This window comes from Chenopodium quinoa, unplaced genomic scaffold (genome assembly GCF_001683475.1).
Source record: "Chenopodium quinoa cultivar QQ74 unplaced genomic scaffold, ASM168347v1, whole genome shotgun sequence".
Taxonomy (NCBI): Eukaryota; Viridiplantae; Streptophyta; class Magnoliopsida; order Caryophyllales; family Amaranthaceae; genus Chenopodium; species Chenopodium quinoa.
In genome coordinates, this window is record NW_018742651.1 from 2,448,899 (window position 1) to 2,468,518 (window position 19,620).

A 19,620-nucleotide genomic window follows, 5' to 3' on the forward strand; every position below is an offset into this window, starting at 1 on the left:
TATTCAATTTCTCATAAAACTCCACACCTGAATAAAAAGGAGTAAATATTTAAAAACGGAGAGAATAAGTGCACTAAAAAACATAAAAATGGAAAGAGCATTTAAAGCCGTACCAATCTATTAACTATTACTAAAACAAAAGTTACTGACGTCACCAATTACCCACGTGTCGCTTTCTCAATAAAAAAATTTCCGCCTAAATGTAATGATATTGTCATCTTTTATTTATTTTTTAATTTTTTTTGTAGAGCTATCATATTTAACATTTTTAAAATTTAAATATTGGAAGCTTCTACATTACAATTAAAAACTATCAATTTATCGTAGAATATTGAAAAAAAATTTAAGTAGCACACTAATAAATGACCTCCTACATTGAATTATGAATTAGTCAACATTGAACACAGATACTATATTATAATTTTGGTGAAAATATAAAAATTTAAAATTACAAAATATACGTAATTCTTATTTATATTCACGTATAATAGCGATTTATTTTTAAAATTTACAAATTAAAAACAGGTTTTATATAAATTATACATCGCACTGGTTCTAACCTAGTAACTAATAAAATAAAAAACGAAATACGCATCTACAAAATTCAGTCACCAACGACTATCATACATTCATACGTAAGCCCAATCACCAGAAAAGCACATTAACTACAAGGTGGAGAATTAAAGTCTCTTCCATCATTCAAAAAGTACAACCACGCTACTTTTTCCCCCAAATTCAACCCTAAATTCTCTCATTTTCAATTCAAATTCATCCCTAAGTCCTCTCAATTTCACTTCTATCTCCTTTAATTTAATCGATCGATTCGTCAATTTTGTCATCATCATCAATTTCAAATTTCCCCCAATTTCAGCTCGTCAATTAGGGTTTTCTTTTTCAGAATCGAATTCATTGGTTTAATAATTGATGGGAATTTCTAGGGTTTCCATAGAACCCTCAAATCCTTCTACTTCTTCTTCCTCGTCTCCGATTACCTCATCAATTGCTGTAATTGAGACCATCAATGGAAGCCATGAATTCAGAATTAATGGCTATTCTTTGTCAAAGGGGCTGGGAATAGGGGAGTACATTGCTTCTGATACTTTCATGGTGGGAGGTTATTCCTGGGCTATATACTTCTACCCTGATGGTAAAAGTCCCGAAGATGCCGCGAGCTATGTTTCGCTGTTCATCGCCTTGGCTAGTGAAGGGACTGATGTTAGAGCTTTGTTTGAATTGAAGCTTCAAGATCAAAGTGGGAAGGAGAATCATAAAGTTCATTCTCATTTCGGCCGTCCCCTTGAGACCGGGCCGTATACTCTTAAATACCGCGGTAGTATGTGGTAAGCTTGGAGATTTCTTGTTCAATTTGAGTTTATTGGATCATGTTTTGTATGATTGTTGTTAATTTTTGTGAGTTTGTTTGTTATGTGATAGTAATTTTGACTTTTGAGATTGGTAGGATGACGATCATACAAAATAGGCTGCTATAAGCTATGTATGATGTATTGTTATTGGCATGTATGCTGAGTGTTTATTTATTTGTATATGTTATGGGTGCTGGTGTTACTTATGGATGAATTTGTTGAATGAGCTGAGATTGTTTAGGAGTTTTGTCTGCCTTTTAAATCAGGTGTGTGTGTTTGCTTGCTCGTTTAGTGTATAGCGGTCATGGTGTTTATGATCAGGTGAGGTGGCTTGGAATAATGTTGCTGTGAACCTGTGATATATGGATAACTAAGTTAAGCGTGGGTTGATTTAAATGGTTTGATGCTTACATACATATTAAGGTATGAAGAAACCAAGCATGAACCTGGAGATCGATACTGACTGACTGAATAATGAAGATGGTATATGAAGGATGGCACTTTTGGTGATATCTATCTCAAATATGGGACTTTTGGCTGAAATAGGTAGCCATTAGTATTTAAGGAAGGGTTTTTGATGATCACTATGTTTCAAATCTATACTTCTCTATACTTCTTTATCTATATCTATACTTCTATATTAAAAAGCGTTCCTAAAAATTTCAATGTGCCACGTGTAACTCATTCTTGCACCAGCATAATGTCACGTCATCATTCAATATGCCACGTGTACTTCTAGCACATTTTTGTTTCATGTCATGGTTTACCAAAAATGCATCCAATAAGGTTTGAACACAAGACCTCATTAAATGAAGACCAACTTATTACCATCCAAGCTATAAGCTAATGTTGTTCTATCTATGCACATTAATATTAAATACATATTAGAAATAAAGGCAAAATTATTCAAAACTATTTATTATTGTTATTGTAATATTATAATTTTCGACAATAAAAAAATTCTTTCAAGCTCTTTAATAATAATAATGATAAAAATACTCAAAGTAACACCCGGAGCAACGCTCGGGCCAAACACTAGTTATTGAACTTTATTGTTTTAAAAAGTGTGCCTTGGTCGCGCGCCTCACTCCTTGGGAAATGGGCTTTAGCTAGCCGAGGCTCAGTCACCTACGGAAGGGAAGGCGCGCACCTCGTGCGCCTAAAAGTGCCTTTGGTAAGGCGCGCCTTTGCGCCTCAAGGAAAATAACTAAGATTTAAGTTATAAATTGAAGAATGATGGACATTTTTTCAAATTCAGACTACCTTAGCTTTAAATATATCATTATTTAATTTATTATGAATCTTTTTAATTAGTATTAAGTACTATCAAAGTAAAAAATAATTTGAAATTAAAAAATAATTTGAAATATATATATATATATATATATATATATATATATATATATATATATATATATATATATATATATACATGCGCCTTGCATACAAAAAGCGCGCACCTTTGCCTTGCGCACAAAAAGCCTGCGCCTTTGCCTTGCGCCTAGGCTGCAAGGACCATTTGCGCCTTGGTGCGCCTTGCGCCTTTAAAACTAAGGATAAATTCTAGTAAGCTCACTTAAGTGATTTTAAGCATGTTAGATTTTGATTCAAATCAGCTTTGTAAATATACAATTACAGGACAATTTCTCAACAACTAAGGTGAAAGAATAAGAAAAAGTGTTAATTGTTTGTTGTTAGAGTCATTTGAATGGGCTTCTAGTGAATTACAATTTTATGTTTATTAGTTTGTTTATGCTTGTTTCTTTCTCTATCTCACACTTTTTTGATGGGTTTTTTAGTTGTGTTGAAGCCTTGAAGGGTATGATGTTGTACATATCCCTCATATGCATAAAAAAATACCCCCTTAGCATCTTTCTATGTTGAGCCTTATCACTTGTCTCTAAAAGAATATATATGGTCATTATCTTTACATTTCATTTGTAATATCTTTTTTTTGGGGGTTGGTTGGTTTTGATTTTTTCAAAAAGTGCCTGATTTTTTTATTTGGTGGCTGCCTTGATATTGCTTTTGGCCTGATTTTTAATTGGTGATTGCCATGATGCTGGTTTTGCTTCTAACTTGTTAATTGTCTCAGGGGTTATAAACGATTCTACAAAAGGACAACATTGGAGTCATCTGACTACCTTAAAGACGATTGTCTTGTGATCACAGGCACTGTTGGTGTTGTGCAATCGCATACAAAGGGACCTAAACAATACTTAATACCAGTCCCAACCTCTGATATAGGAAAACAATTTGGGCAACTTTTAGAGAGTAAGACCTGTACTGATGTAAGCTTTGAAGTCGATGGGGAGATTTTTGATGCACACCAGGTGATCCTGGCAGCCAGATCACCTGTGTTTAGGGCTCAACTTTTTGGTCCGATGAAGGAAAAAAATATGCAGTGCATACAAGTTGAGGACATAGAAGCTCCAGTGTTCAAGGTCCTTTTCTGTCTTACTTCTCTACCCTTTGGTAATATTGTATGCATATTATTGCCTTTTCTGATTGCATTACTGCTCTGTTTTAAGTAATTTCTTCTGTTTCGTTTTGTTACTTGCATAGTATTGGTTTTTGAATGTGTGAATGGACAAATTTAGTCTACAGGTGGTGAAACTGGGGTGGATGTTATTCCTTGTTCTGGCTTGTGAGGACTGAGGAGATATCTCTGTTTAACCCCCTACCTCCAATATGAATATATGATGAGACCATAGAGCAATGTTTGCTCTATGGCGTTGCAAAAGAGTTTCTGTTAGATGTTTTGTTTGTGGTGTATTATTGTCTTAATCCATCACTATCAAGGATTCATAATGACTTTGTGCCTAAATACCGTTGTATAATAATTGTCTCTTTCTCATCCTTACCCCATCATTTCCTTGGGGTTTAGGAAATGTGCCTTTTTTTTTCCCATACATCTAAATTAGTATTATTGTTCAACTGATGGAGTAGTACTATTTTTGTGCTCATCTAGGAAGTATCTTGCCCTGTAGGCTCTTTAAGAAATGTGTAACAGTAGCTGCTAAGATATGCCTATATTTAACTCAACAATATCAACAATTGTTAAGGATTACAAATCATAGCAGTGGGGTCTCTTCATGGAGCTTGATTATTTTTCAAGGGTCATAGTTTCTGCTATATTGCACCTTAGCTGCAGAACCACTCAGGTTATAATCCCTCTCACTAGTATCATCTTTTTACGAAGATTACACTCAGATGGCCTCCCCTGTTCCGTACTAGCATTTAAAATATTCAAGTGAGTTTTTGGTTTGAACATGAGAGGAGCATGATTAATGGGTTACGTTCGAGTTGATTACTTTATGAGTTTCTTTTTCTCTGGTTGTTGCATGCACTTTTACCTTTGTAGATAATGCCTAAAATCTTCATAGAGATTTAAATCTTTCCCGTTAGATGTTCTAGATGTAGATGGCTCAATGTGGGATATTTGAAGCTTTTGGATCGTAATCGAGTGAAGCGTTTGCCATTTTTTCCCCTCTATTTATAAAGATTTTGGGTTTTTATATATAGTAACCATGTTATTTTCACTTTTCTACGTTGTGCCCCAACATATATCACTTTCCACACTGTAACCCGAATATAAATTTTGTTTCCATACGGTAACCTTGTTGTTATCCTGCCGTTAAAAAGTTCCATTAGTGGGGTCCACTCGCCATTTATTAATATTTTTTTTATATCAATTTGCGCGTTGAAAAATGTTCCCTTAAAAGTTTTAAGGGCTATTTTAGCGCTTAAGGGTCCAAATTGAGCTCATATTTGGCCAAAAATATAACTTAAATGCCTCGTTTTGCTTATTAAGAAATATCTCAATTTACGTGTTCGTGTTTTAATACACAAAACGAGACATTTATGTTTTTTTTTTGTGAAATTTGAGTTCAATTTGGACCTTTAATGACCAAAATAGCCCCCAAAACCTTTAACGAAATATTTTTCAACTCTCAAATTGATAAAAAAATATTAATAAATTGAGAGTGGGCCCCACTAACGGAATTTTTTAACGGCGGGATAACGACAAGGTTATTGTTTGTAAACAAAATGTATATTGGGGTTATTGTGTGTAAACTGTAAAGTGATATATGTTGGGGCACAACGTAGAAAAGTGAAAATAACAGGGTTACCATATAGAAAAACCCAAAGATTTTTGTATTTGGTTTTGCACATTGATGCCTTATTTTGGCTTTGTTGAAATAAGCCTTGCAGACTTCTCTCATGGGACTTTTCTTTTGGCATTGCTAATATCTTTCATGATCATTTTTCTTCTACGTCAGTAAAAGAAGTTATAATTTTATCCCGGTGTTGACAATACAGCTTTATTTCACTTGAATTGGTCATTATGTATAAATTTATTTTACTTCTACTGAAGGATCAGATCTCATAACTGGTGCTATGGGTTTGAGCTTAGAGCAATCTATTAATTAGCTATTGCATCTTTGTTGCAGCCTCAAAGAATGTTTCTACTTGATTACTATTGCATCTTTGAATTTTTTTTTTTTTTTTTTTTTTTTTTTTTTTTGCTTTCAGTAGAGTTTCTAATTTTTTTTGTGTTTTAAATTTCAGGCTTTGCTGCATTTTATTTATTGGGATGAATTGCCAGATATGAACGAGCTGATTGGTTCAAATTACAAAGGAGCTTCAACCTTAATGGCTCAGCATATGCTTGCTGCAGCAGACCGTTATGGACTGGAGAGGCTAAAACTTCTATGTGAGGCTATACTAAGTGGAGATGTTGCCATAAATAATGTAGCAACAACTTTAGCCTTGGCTCAGCAGCATCAGTGTTTCCAACTAAAGTCCAAGTGTCTGAAGTTCATTGCATTGCATCAAAATCTAAGAGGTAAGCTAGACTGAAAACTTTTTAGACCTTATTAGAACTTGTTTTAGTTGTAAATTGGACTTGTTTAGCCCTTATTACCCTTATCAGAACTTATATTTTCTGAACTTATGTTTTCTGAAATTATATCAACCCTAATCCTGCCTGAACTTATTTTTCCTGAAAAAAGTGGAAATAAGACAAAAAGAACAGAGCCTTAATGATTTATGATATGTTCAAATAACTTGTGCTTTTATACTACGGAGTAATTTATAAGTCTTGTGTGTGAGATATTATTGTTTAAGAACTGAATGTAATTATGTTATTATTATAACTGTTTAAGAACTGAATGTAATTATGTTTGATGTTCAACACTCTGTGTGTGAGATATTATTGGCTTGACTCTATGGGTAAGAATTAGGGAAGCAGCTTCTTCTTGAATTTGGTTAAGTATACTGCAATTAGTTTAGGTGTGGTAGTCATGCTTTTGGCTTTTGTTTTCTTTTGCATCTGTGTCTTGTCTCAAACTGTAATGTATTCTAACAAATACATTCAAGTTGATTTAGTGGCACTTTTTCTATACTTGTAAATAGAATTAGGAAGCAGCTTATTTATGTTATTGGTCAAGTGTGCTGCAGGCCTGCAGTTAATTTGATGTGGTAGTCATATTTTGGCTTTTGTTTACTTTTGTATCTGTAGATTATCACTCGTTAGATTATCACCACAATTATGTATTAAAATAATATGACCATATGGTTCTTTTACCTATTTTTCATCACTTTAATGATATTTTGAATAGCTCTCTGAAATTGTAAATGGTTTGTTTCAGCCGTAATGCAGACAGAAGGTTTTGAGTACCTCAAAGAGAGCTGCCCGTCTGTCATTAGTGAGCTACTAGAGTACGTAGCGAGAATTAGTGAACATTCTAAGGCTTCTTTTGCCTATGGAAGTGAGGTCACTATGCTGGATGGTGGCGACATGAATGGAAGAAGAGTGAAGCAGCGGTTATATTGAGTACATAATTTCTTGTAGAATTATTCGAGTTAATAAATTAGGTTGTTAGACAATTAAACAGATCCTTGTTTGTTAGACTTTGTGAGTGTATTTGACAATATAATCTCCGGATATTGATATATAGGGGCAATTCTTTTAGCATGGTTTCTATGATATGTTAATTTTACAGCGTGCTGCATAAGACAATCAACGCTAATACTCAGTAATATACTATGAAACCTCTTATGTAAAGCACAGGTTCAAATTCTTCTTTCCATAATATTTGTAATTTGTTCTGCCATTGTGGCTTTTGAAAAAATTTGAATGCAATATTAAATATTTTCCTTAAGGATTCAAGAAAAAGGTTTGAAGAACATAATTCAACGAAGTAAATTGCCATGGAGCTATGCAGTTGAATTGCATCATAGTGCATGATGTTCTTGGGTTATTCACCACTTGTAGAGCTTCTCGTACTTAGGCCCTGTTCTCATTGACTGAACTCATCTGAGTTGAACTGAACTGAGCTGAACTGAGCTAAATTTCGGGTTATCTAATATTCGGGTCGGGTTTCGGGTCAACTTCGGGTTAGGTATCAGATCGAGTTTGGGTCGTGTCGGGTCAATTTCGGGTCGGGTATGTTCGAGTCGGGTCAATTTTGGGTCAAGTATGTTCGGGTCATATTCAGGTCAGATCAAAATATGGCGGGTCATGTTCAGATTGTTTCATTTGGGAATCAAGCTCAAATCAACAATTTAATACGAAGTATATATTATGTTATTGTTATAATAAAAACTATCAATTCAATTTATGAACTTAGCTACGATTGAAGATGAACAATTTGATTTATTTTTGGTACAAGACATTTTAAGTTCAATTATAAGGTAATTTTAGCTCGGGACATTTTGGGTATCGGGTTTGTTTGAGTTAATTTCTGGTCTCGGGTCTGTTCGGGTCAAACATTTCGGGCCAATTTTGGGTCGGGTCAACTTCAGGTTAGGTCAGTTCGGGTGTTGGGTCAAGATCAGGTCAACTCCATTTTCGGGTCGGGTCAATTTCGGGTTTCAGGTCATTTTCGGGTTTGGGTCAATTTCGGGTCATAAGTTGGGTCATCGGGTCTGGGCCAGAATTGTCAGGTTTAGTTATTTCATATCTTTAAATACTAGCTTATCAACAAAATATAGGCCCACATTTGTTGATATAATTTCAAAAATGCCATACTAAAAGCCCGTCAAAAAAAAAAATGTCATACTAAAAGGACATTTTGGTGATTAATTTTTGATTTTGTCACTTAATAAACGAATTTTGTAAATCAAGGTGATAAATTGGGGCTCTCTCATTTTCTTTTAGATTAATTCTATACATATTTTCATTACTCCTCCCGCTTCATTACAATTGCAACACTTTGACTAGCATACATGCCGGTGCACAACTTTGACCACTAATATACTCTATTCGTCACCGAATGTTCTTCCCATTTGGACCGTGCATATTTGCTTATGCAAAATTTTGACAATAGTTATAGTTAGTTGCTTATTAGTGAAAATAAAACATTTATAAACTATTCATTGAGACGAATTAAATAAGACTCGACATGACTATGTTATGTCTTACGGAATATATATTAAGAGCAATTTTTAAAAATTTCTCACCTTTTACAAATGGGAAGAACAAAAAAAGACGAGAAAATATATTGTTAAGATGTATAAAAGGTTAATTTAATAAAAACACATAAATACAAAAATTGTGTTCTATAATCTATATATTGGTAAAATATACTCTTTTTTTTAGTTGCAAGCTTGCAACACTTCTCTTTTCATGTTTGCATGATTATATTTTTATACATTAGATATTAAGAATCTGTTTTGATTTACTAAAATGAGCTGAACTGAACTGAATTGATTGGAGCTGAGCTGAACTGAACTGAATTGTTTATGACAAAAGGAAATTAGGAATTGAACTGAATTGATTGGAGCTAATCTAAACTAAACTAAATTGGACTAAAATTAAGCTGAAGAGAACATACCTTAATATTCTATAACTTGATACAATCTAACAAGATCTCACATGACTATATTTGTATTTATGTATAAATTGTTATAGCTTATCAAAGTGAAATACATGAATAATATAAAAATCAAACTGTTACAATCATAAAAAAAACCGAGGAAGTATATTACGTAGTCAAAAATTCAAAATAAACATACAAATAATGCAAAAGTCAAACTATTAGAATTCCAAATGAAAATAAATATTAACGTGGGACCTTAATGTCGGATATTAGTGCACAGAAAGTGTCAGCTCATTTACCTCGCTTTCTGTGAATCAGAACCTTCCTTACTCTCAACTCTTCTACCCCGTTAACTCTCTCTCTCTCCTCCCACCAAACAAAGAACAATTCTTAATCCCCTTTACCCTCCCAATCCCATTATCAAACCCTAATTTACCCTCCTCAATTTCCCCAATTTCCCTTAATCTAACCCCTTTTTGCTTCGATTCAGCACCAATAACCCCTCAATTCTTGAACCGACACCCAGAATCGAGTCAATTTCAAGCATAATCGATTCCAAATTAGAAACATGGGGATTTCTAGGGTTTGTGGGGATTCCGCAAAACCATCTTGTTCTTCTTGTTCAACGGAAGTAACAACATCTACTGCTAAAATGGATACTGTGAATGGTTCTCATGAGTTTAAGATTAATGGGTATGCTTTATCTAAAGGGATGGGAAGTGGGAAGTATATAGCTTCTGATACGTTTATGGTGGGAGGGTATTTGTGGGCAATTTACTTCTACCCTGATGGAAAGAGTCCTGAAGATAATGCTACTTATGTGTCGTTGTTTATCGCTTTGGCGAGCGAGGGGACCGATGTTAGGGCGTTGTTTGAATTGAAGCTTGAAGATCAAAGTGGGAGAGGGAGGCATAAGGTTCATTCCCATTTCGGCCGGACACTCGAAAGCGGGCCGTATACTCTTAAGTATCGCGGTAGTATGTGGTGAGCTGTTCTTCCTTTACGTTTGGAAATTACATAGATTGATAATTTTATGATTGTTCTGTTGTTGAATTGTTGTTGTTGTTGTCGTGGATGAGATTTTAATGGTGGTTTCTTTGTTCTTTAGTATCTTTGTTTGGAATTGGGTATTTGTGCAGTTTCCATTATACTTATATTTTTTGGTCATTTGGAAATGAGATAAGTAGAGTGGTAGATTAGTTCTGAATGAGTAAAAAATAGCCTTGGAAGGTATGCTAAGGTGTATAATGGACTTTCCAGTAATAGATATATGAACATTAGGACAATGACTTACTTTTCTTTTAAGTGTTTTCTAGAATTTGGTTGTTAGGTTTGGAAGGAAATTTAAATTGGAGTATCTATTAATAATTTGATCTTCTAGTTGAGTTATGATTGATTTGGGATAATTAATTTTTGTCAAAATTTGGTGTTCTTGAAGATTTTTCTGAGATTATTATCTTCTCATTCTGATTTGAGCAACTTTGATGCTGAAAGGATGCATTATTAGAAAGCTGTTTCCTTCATAAAGTATAATTTTTCTAATACTTTCCTCTCTTCACTTCTGTCACTGCATTGAAATGATTAGCTACTCCTCTTCTGTATACTTATTATATTCTCGCTTGTATCTTACAAGAAAGTGGTGTTCAGTTGTGGGGGAGGAAATCAGTCTGCCTTCATTACCTGGAGATTACTTTCTGTTTCATAGCTACTTAATTTGCTTATGTTTCTTTGTATTACCAATAGCAAGACTCAAAAAAAAAAAAGAAAATTGTTTTTGAAACTAGTAATTTATGGTCTAAATTTGACATATTAGGTAGCAAATTGTAATGGTGAATCAAATAGCATTACTATTACTGGCTCATTTGAGGTTGATTCTCAAAAGATTTATGATTTATCAGAGATTAAGAATGGCTTAATTGGAACTAATTCTTTTGGATTTGGTGTTCCTGATAGATTTGCAGTTTTTGGGGCTTTTATTAGATTCTAGTCAGCATCTAGACTGTTTGATAGCTATCATATACCAATACAAGTATAGTTCTTACCCACAATGGCTGATGAGTTATAAGTTATTGGCTATGCTTGTGTGCCAGGAGGGATCGATTTGATTTCAAGTACCCTAGTAGTGCATTATTAAGTAGGATAGTCTGATTGCAGATTATTAATTGTTAAGGTTTCTGATGGTTTGAAGTCGGATCACCACATCCCCATCTTTTTGTTAAAAATATGTGAGATTTGTCAATGAAGCGAGATAAATTGTGGGTAAGATGCTTTCAGTTATTAATTATTATATATCTAAAACCAGAATTATTTGGAGATGACTGCATTGAGACCCTCTCCAATGGTGAGACTCAAGTGAGTATTTTTAGGGGAGAGAGTATTTTTTGCAATGTATACCAATAAGTTGGTATCTAAACTTAGCAACTCCAAATGAAAGTTGTTAAGTTTAGATACTCAAGTTTGAGTCTCATTTGACAAAAAGTGTGGGCCTCTTGACAATATTCTAATATATTTTGTAATTTATTTAAATTTAACTGTTTTTTTATTATTATTTTTTAATCTTACAATATGTGATATTAAAAAAGAGATGGACTTGGTGGGCCATAAATGAAAGTGGCATTTGTATATTTTAGAGAGTCTCACCATTGAGAAATTAGATTTCACATGAGTTGCTAAATTGAGACATGGGTATAATATCATCATTGGAGGTAAAAAAACAACTCATTTTGTATTTCAATACTCAAACTTGAGTCTCACCATTGGAGATGGTATGATAATTTGTCCTGGTATTCTAGATAAGTAGGAAAATCTCTGTGGTCATGCCTTTGCTGCAGAACTGAGACTAGTATTTATGCGAGGTCGAGGCTCTCATTGAGCATTTATATTAGAGGAGTACCAATAACTTGGGGGCCCTGCTGTAAAACAAATCTTTGTGGTCCATTCACTGTACATATATTTAGGCTATCTTTCAGATGGTCCATTTTGGATTATATCTTATGGGCCTTGTTATATACAATGATTATTTGGATTTTGGGCTGTAAAACATGTGTTCTAGACTAAGATTTCTGTTGGCTACTTAGGCTGGGTGTTTGGGTCCCTTTTTTTGTATGAATTGGCCCTTGGAAGAATTGGGATAACACCATGCTATTATGAAAAAGGACCTTGTGCTTGTTCGTCAAGTTATAATTGTCTGCCGTGCATTGTCATTAGCCCTGTTTTATAGAAGCGTTTTGGGGTGGGGGTGGGTCTTGGGCAAGCAAATTAAGGACTGGAGTGGGTAAAGGATCACCCAACCCGATTCCTTTTTAACTATCTTAAAGCCCTAACATTTAGGAGTGTAGGCGTAAAAACTAATTGGGAGAGAGAGAGAGTCTAAAAGGATTATGCCAAAAGGAATAAAATTAAAAGTGAGAAACATTCTTAAACAGGGGCGGAACTAGAATTTTTTTATTAGTGGGGCCAAAGTTAATATATGTCCTTGTATCTTTTACACAAATATAATACTGAAATGTGAAAAAATAATGAGATTAAGTATTATTTAAAAAATAATGGAAAGATATGATAAAGCAAATTTATTGCCTAGAGTTGTGCCATAATATTATTATACGACATAGTGAACTTAGCACACTAAAGTATTGCAAATTAAAATAATTTTTTTTTAAAACAAAAAAAAAATGTAAGGATCAAGTTTTGAACTTGAACTTGAGACCTCTAAAATAAATCCCATACTAAATACCAACTCAGCCATTATTCATCTAACATAAATTATTGCAATGTTTAATAGATAAATAATATCAAGGGGGAGGCCATGGCCCACGCAGCCACGCTAGCCCCCTGGTTCCGCCAGTGTTCTTAAATGGAAAGTGAGTCAAATTTTCAGGGACAAAGGGAGTGCAAAAATGCTATTGATTATGGTTATATGATTATTATGGCCTTTTTAGGATGTGATATACATGCAATTATATAGTATGTGTTTTGAATATCTTTTATGATATTGACTGTAAATGTCTCAAAAGATGTTATTCATAACCTAAAATTAAAATAACGGCCATGAAATTTTGAATTTTTTTTTTTTAATTTTTTTGTGCTTGGGGGAGTTTTAAATGAACATAAAGAGCATTTAAACAATACCAAACAGAATTTCTGCATGCCTAAATGAGATGAATACCGTGTTTTTAACTAAATGAGCTTGGAATATTTTTTGACCTTTTTTTTAATTAATTTTTTTAAATGAACAAGCTATCACTAAGCTTTGATTGAGCTTATTCAAGAGTGCATCTGTTCATTGACATCCCTATCCGGGATGAATCTCAAGCCACATGGCACATGCCATCTTTGTTATGCCCGAGATTTTTACCCTTTTTCGCGGAATCCCAGTTGCTGGAATCTGGTGGTGTTAGTGAATTGGGCAGAGTGTGTGTACAACTGTACAATGTTGTCCTATATGAATGTTGAAGGGAGTGTAGTAAGTCAGGTTGCTTGTTGGAAGTGTTTATGCCTCTGTTAGTGTATTCCCATGGAAAAGCTCCCACATTGCATGATCTATATTTCTAATTTATTTATTTATTTATATTTATTTTTTAATCTGACCTCTTAAAACTTTAATAGCGGATTCTATAAAGATCAGAAAAAAGACTGCTCCTAGTATTTGACCTCTTAATAATAAGTACTTCCTCCGTTTTTTAATACTTTCAACATTTCCCTAAAATGGAAATGTCACAATACTTGCAACACATCATAAATAGAAAGTTATTTTGGAGAAAAACTATATTATTTCCCTTACTTAAAGCACATGACTCACTAAATTACACTCCTAACAACCACTCACCCAATTTTAAAGTGCATTATATCATGTGAACCCAATATACCTTAAATACCGTGACAAAGTGTGTGTTGCAACTATTACCAAATGGAGGAAGTATGAACTTTGGGCATCTAAAGCAATAGCCCATCTTCTGTGGGTCCTAAAACCCTAATATAGATTCGATGACTTTTCTTCTTCTTCTACTTTATGAGTTATAATTTAGAACATTTGTGTGAGTAATATGTTTAGAACATCTGATTTAAGAATTAGAACAAGTGATTAAAAATTTATAAAATTTGATTTATGAAATTTTAAACATATTAGTAAAATTTAGACATATGATTTAAGTCTATGAACATGTGAATAAAAATTTAGAACAAACTGATATAGAATATAGAAAGTGTGAGTAAAGAATTTAGAACATACGAGTAAAAAAAATAGAACATACGCTTTAAAATCTGGAACATATAATTAAAAATCTTAAAACACACGTTTTAAAATTTAGAACATACAACTTAAAATTTTGGAACAAGTTATTTAAAATTTATGACATCGAATTTAACTAATTTATGGTTTAGAACATGTGAGTACTAAATTAGAACATTTGATTTAATTTAGAACACCTAAGGAAAAGTTTAGAACATCAGATTTAAAATTTAGAACATACGAGATATGTATATATTTGGATCATTTGTTTTGCCAATTTGAAGCATTAGGCCTTATACTTGATTGACTTTACAAAAAAAAAGGCTTGTTTTAATTTATTGCAATTATTCGAAGTGTTTTGTTCTGTTTTCATCCTATCTCCCCACCTTTAATTTAGAACATCAGATTTAAAATTTAGAACATACGAGATATGTATATATTTGGATCATTTGTTTTGCCAATTTGAAGCATTAGGCCTTATACTTGATTGACTTTACAAAAAAAAAGGCTTGTTTTAATTTATTGCAATTATTCGAAGTGTTTTGTTCTGTTTTCATCCTATCTCCCCACCTTTAATTGTCTCCTTTTTTTTTTTTTTTTTTTTTTTTTTTTTTTTTTTTGTTGTTGTTGCTGATACTTTGTAGTGAATCTATGACCAATTAGGGGATACAATTCGGTGAGATAGGTGTATGGAATAAGAAATATCACCTTCCTAAATGTAATACATCTTGAGTGCATGTTTAGAGTAGAAATAATTAGAATTACATGAACTGAAGAGTTGCAAAATAAATCATATTGTTATGTAAATTTGTACTACAAGAATAGTTGTTGAATATTATATCTTAATTTGATTAAATTGCGAAAAAAATGGATGTGACGGATAATTCGAAGTAGTCTTTGAAGTACAAAGGAGACAGTAAAATAATAGCTTGGAAGCTATTTGGAGGCTTGGCTGAGGCATCTTTGCTTCATGGAGAGCACCTCAAAAGTATATCATAGATGATTCTTTAAATTCCCTCAAAGTTTCATCACAGATTTTGCTCAATCTGTATTCTTCTGGCTTAGTTTAATGTCATTTACTTCTAGATGAAAGGTTTGAACTTAGCCACCTACTTGTCTTTCTGCTGTCCTTCCTGCTTCAGACTTTTCATCAGCGTTTCTTTTTTTTTTTTTTTCGGATGGAGGGTGGTTGAATGTCATCACTTACTTGCTGTCATGTTCTTGAAATACTGCAGGGGCTACAAACGATTTTATAAGAGGACATCTTTGGAGCAATCTGACTACCTTAAAGACGATTGCCTTCTGATTCGTTGTATTGTGGGAGTTGTGAAGACGCAAACAGAGGGACCCAAACTTTACAGAATACCAATGCCACCTTCTGATATGGGACAGCAGTTTGGACAACTTCTAGAAACTAAAAAGGGAACTGATGTAAATTTTGAAGTTGATGGCGAAGTATTTGCTGCTCACAAGTTGGTATTAGCAGCACGCTCACCTGTGTTTAGGGCTCAGCTTTTTGGTCCAATGAAGGATAAAAGCACAAAATGTATAATTGTTGAAGACATTGAAGCACCAGTTTTCAAGGTTTTCACTTCTTTCTGATCATCTTTTTATTTGTCTTTGTATTGCACTTGCACGTTACTGTGGTGGGATTTGAAATATGGTTGTCTCTGTTCCTTGTTGCCTTTTCCGCTCTGTTTAATTGTTTATGAAAATCACATTGCTATGCAAAATTTCTGGCTGTGTGGATATAGATGATGTATAGTTTGTAATAAGCTTTGCACACTATCCTGTCTAATTTTTGCATGATTAGGGCTTTTGATTAAGCTGAAAAAGAAAGACTAGGCTTAATTTGATATGGAAATTATTAACTTATAAGATGGTGAGCCTATAAAGTTGTTCATGGACTGAGCTTGGTGACAGTGGCGGATCCAGGATTTCTAACTAGGGGTAGCGTTGAGTCATTGAATAATAAGAAAAAAAAAAGGGTTAGAATGAGTTATTAATTATTATATACGGTCTTTATAATTTAAACATTTAATTTGGTATATAAATTTTTATTTTACAAATATGAAATAATTTATATTATAGTTATCAATATAATACAATGATCAACTTTTAAAGTATTTTATATGTTCAAAATATTACCTTTATGTGTAATACGTGTCTATCATTCACAAGTTTAAAAATTAATACTTTGTATATGGTAATTTGTACTTATATTATAAATTTTCTTTATTGCCAGACTCGTATATGTAAAAATAAATAGTAAATAAATTACTTACAGATATATGTACTGAAATATAAGTACGTGCAGTAGAATGGTAAGAATTTCATCGGATAAAGGAGTTTTTAACAATAATAAGCTGCTAATTCAAGGTTTCAAAAAATAAAATTATGATTCATATCATTAAAAGTGTGTGTGTGTATATATATATATATATATATATATATATATATATATGATTTTTCATAATTAATTAAATGAGAGACTTTAAAAAAAAAGTTGAATACATGATTAATATAATTATGCACACATAAAGCAAAAGCAAAAAAAAGAAAAAAAAAAACACTCTAAGAGACCTGTTGTGTACACAACATCTCTTGTCTAGGTAAAAGCAAAAAAAAGTAAGAGACGCTAAGAGACCGGTTGTGTACACAACAGGTCTCTTATAGTTTGAAACAAAAATCACACTATGGCTAAACCAAAGAGACCGCCTATTTATAATAATAGGTCTCTTTGATCAACTTTTCTTTTCTTTTTTCTTTTTTTTTTTTTTGGTTAGGGGTAGCATGTGCTACCCCTTGTGCCTTCCTAGGTCCGTCTCTGCTTGGTGATATGGTCACTTATTGTTTAGTTTTGGTTACCTGTTTACTTTACAATTTTGATTTTAGAATATACGTTTCCTTTTTTTTTGGGAGTGGGGGGTTGGTTATGGTTGCTTACATCTAAACATCATCAGATTGATCCTATGAACAAGTGGTGATGGTTTTTGTTTAAAGAAAGAGTATTTGAGTATTGTACTATTTTTGTTCACTTTCTCTTTGGGTGCACTATAAGTTGTTCCATTTTGAAACTTCTGTAAGATAGCTTTAAAAATGTACAGTATCTTGATGCTTTCTTTGAGGCTCATTGGCTACTTTTATATGGAATAGAAATGTTCCATCAAAAGGTGGAATCTGATGACTTGCAGTTGAAAAGGTCTTTTCCTTATTCTAAGTGGCTTCATCATCTTGTTCAGCAGCGGTTCCTTGGCTTGATTACCCTACCAGGTTAAGATTGTCAAGGGCTCTGATCATCATTAAGTTGGTGGTTTGCTAAATATAACTTACTGTATACAACTCTGATCCACAGGCGTTGCTTCACTTCATGTATTGGGATGACTTGCCGGATATGCAAGAGCTAGCAGGTTTGAATTCCAAAGGGGCTTCCACGTTAATGGCCCAGCATTTGCTAGCTGCTGCAGATAGATACGGACTTGAACGGCTCAAACTGCTTTGTGAGGCTACCTTATGTGAAGATGTTGCCATAAACAACGTTGCAACAACTTTGGCATTGGCAGAGCAACATCATTGCTCCCACTTGAAATCTGTTTGCCTGAAGTTTGTTGCATCACGTGAGAATCTGAGAGGTAAATCACAACTATGACTTTTTATCATGTTTATTGAGTATTGAATTAACATCATGTTAAAACTTAAAAGTCATTTTTGACCTGAGAACTAGTCAATTATCCATACTTGATCGGAATTTTTCTGAACTTATGTTTAGTTGTGAAGAGTGAATTGACCTTGTGTAGAGGAGCACATCTCAAAACTTGTATACTTTCTTAAACCAAAAGGACAAAACTTAAAATTGAACACTACTTCAGAATCAAGAAAATCTTGTTCTCTAAATGAAGAGCTTATGCGCGCATTCTAGGGCTATTATTGTTTAAGCACTTTTTTGAAAGGTTGATTTCTGAAACTAAGGAAATTGTTTTTGGTGTTTCAGCTGTTATGCAGACTGAAGGGTTCGAGTACCTGAAGTTGAGTTGTCCATCCGTAATTAGTGAACTACTGCAATTTGTTGCTAAAATCAGTGAGCATTCTATATCTGTAGTGGGTTTTGGGAGTGATCCGATGCCAGATTGTGGAGACATGAATGGAAGACGTGTGAAGCCAAGGATATACTGATATATACATATATATATATATATTTTTTTCTTTCTTTTTTTCTTTTTTTTTTTTTTTTTTTTTTGGGGGGGGGGGGGGTGATTTGTTGGTTGCTGTTTTGTTTGTTCCATTGTCTTCTGTTTGCAACATTTTTTTCCTGATCTGTGTTATATTGTTCTGGTAATTGTTGTATGTAGTATTTTTATACCATAAAGATAAAGGATTTGAATGTGGCGGAGGAATACTCGACTCCATTGTGTCGCTTTCGTGATGAAATTCAATAACATTTGAGACTGGTTTAAGCTTTATAAATTCAAGAAAACAAGAAAGATCAGAAAACTCTGCATATTGAGTGTAGAAGCTATAGTATATGTTACCAAATTTAAAAGCAGTACTCCCTAGTGTGGTGATGCCTTGGGTTGCTTCTTTTTACTTATATAATTATATAATTGTGTTCTACTATTTTCTTAGTGTTTTGGTATTATTTTGGAAGTTTCTATCGTACTTGAGTTTTTGCGACGAGGTACAAAACTTGTCGCCATTGTACACATACACGATCAGATTACTTGTCATAATTATTGTTTTAGATGATTTAATGTTGATAAAGATTCAATTTTATAATTACGACTAAATTTCTTGTTGTCATTTTTCTCACATATGACAAGATTACCAATTGGTTTTTTTTTTTTTTTTTTTTTTTTTTTTGAACATACCAATTGGTTGTTTAACATCAACTTTTCACTCCTTAATGATGTAAATGTCAAACGTTTACTCCTTTGTGATGTAATTGTCACTTTACTATATTAAGGCTCTGTTCATTTGAGCTTCTGGGCAGAGCAGAGCAGATTTCAGGATAGCAGAGCCGAGCAGAGCAGATTTCAACATCATTATTATTATTATTATTATTATTATTATTATTATTATTATTATTATTATTATTATTATTATTATTATTATTATTATTATGGTTGTTGTTGTTGTTGTTGTTGTTGTTATTATTATTATTAATGTTGTTGTTATTATTATTATTATTATTATTATTATTATTATT

At 33.1% G+C, this 19,620-nt stretch overlaps 2 protein-coding genes across 2 annotated transcripts; both read left to right on the forward strand.

Annotated features, from left to right (window-relative positions):
* The first annotated feature begins 613 nt into the window (after nucleotides 1–613).
* Nucleotides 614–7,447, forward strand: LOC110722111 (BTB/POZ and MATH domain-containing protein 2-like). The gene is made up of 4 exons (XM_021901358.1): nucleotides 614–1,340; nucleotides 3,460–3,808; nucleotides 5,937–6,213; nucleotides 7,019–7,447. Exons 1-4 carry the CDS (start codon nucleotides 925–927, stop codon nucleotides 7,201–7,203), a joined length of 1,227 nt encoding a protein of 408 aa, XP_021757050.1. The 5' UTR covers nucleotides 614–924; the 3' UTR covers nucleotides 7,204–7,447.
* Nucleotides 7,448–9,471: 2,024 nt separating this feature from the next.
* LOC110722112 (BTB/POZ and MATH domain-containing protein 1-like) lies at nucleotides 9,472–18,963 on the forward strand. The gene is made up of 4 exons (XM_021901360.1): nucleotides 9,472–10,174; nucleotides 15,653–16,001; nucleotides 17,773–18,049; nucleotides 18,409–18,963. The coding sequence occupies exons 1-4, from the start codon at nucleotides 9,759–9,761 to the stop codon at nucleotides 18,588–18,590; spliced, it is 1,224 nt and encodes a 407-aa protein (XP_021757052.1). The 5' UTR covers nucleotides 9,472–9,758; the 3' UTR covers nucleotides 18,591–18,963.
* Nucleotides 18,964–19,620: the final 657 nt, after the last annotated feature.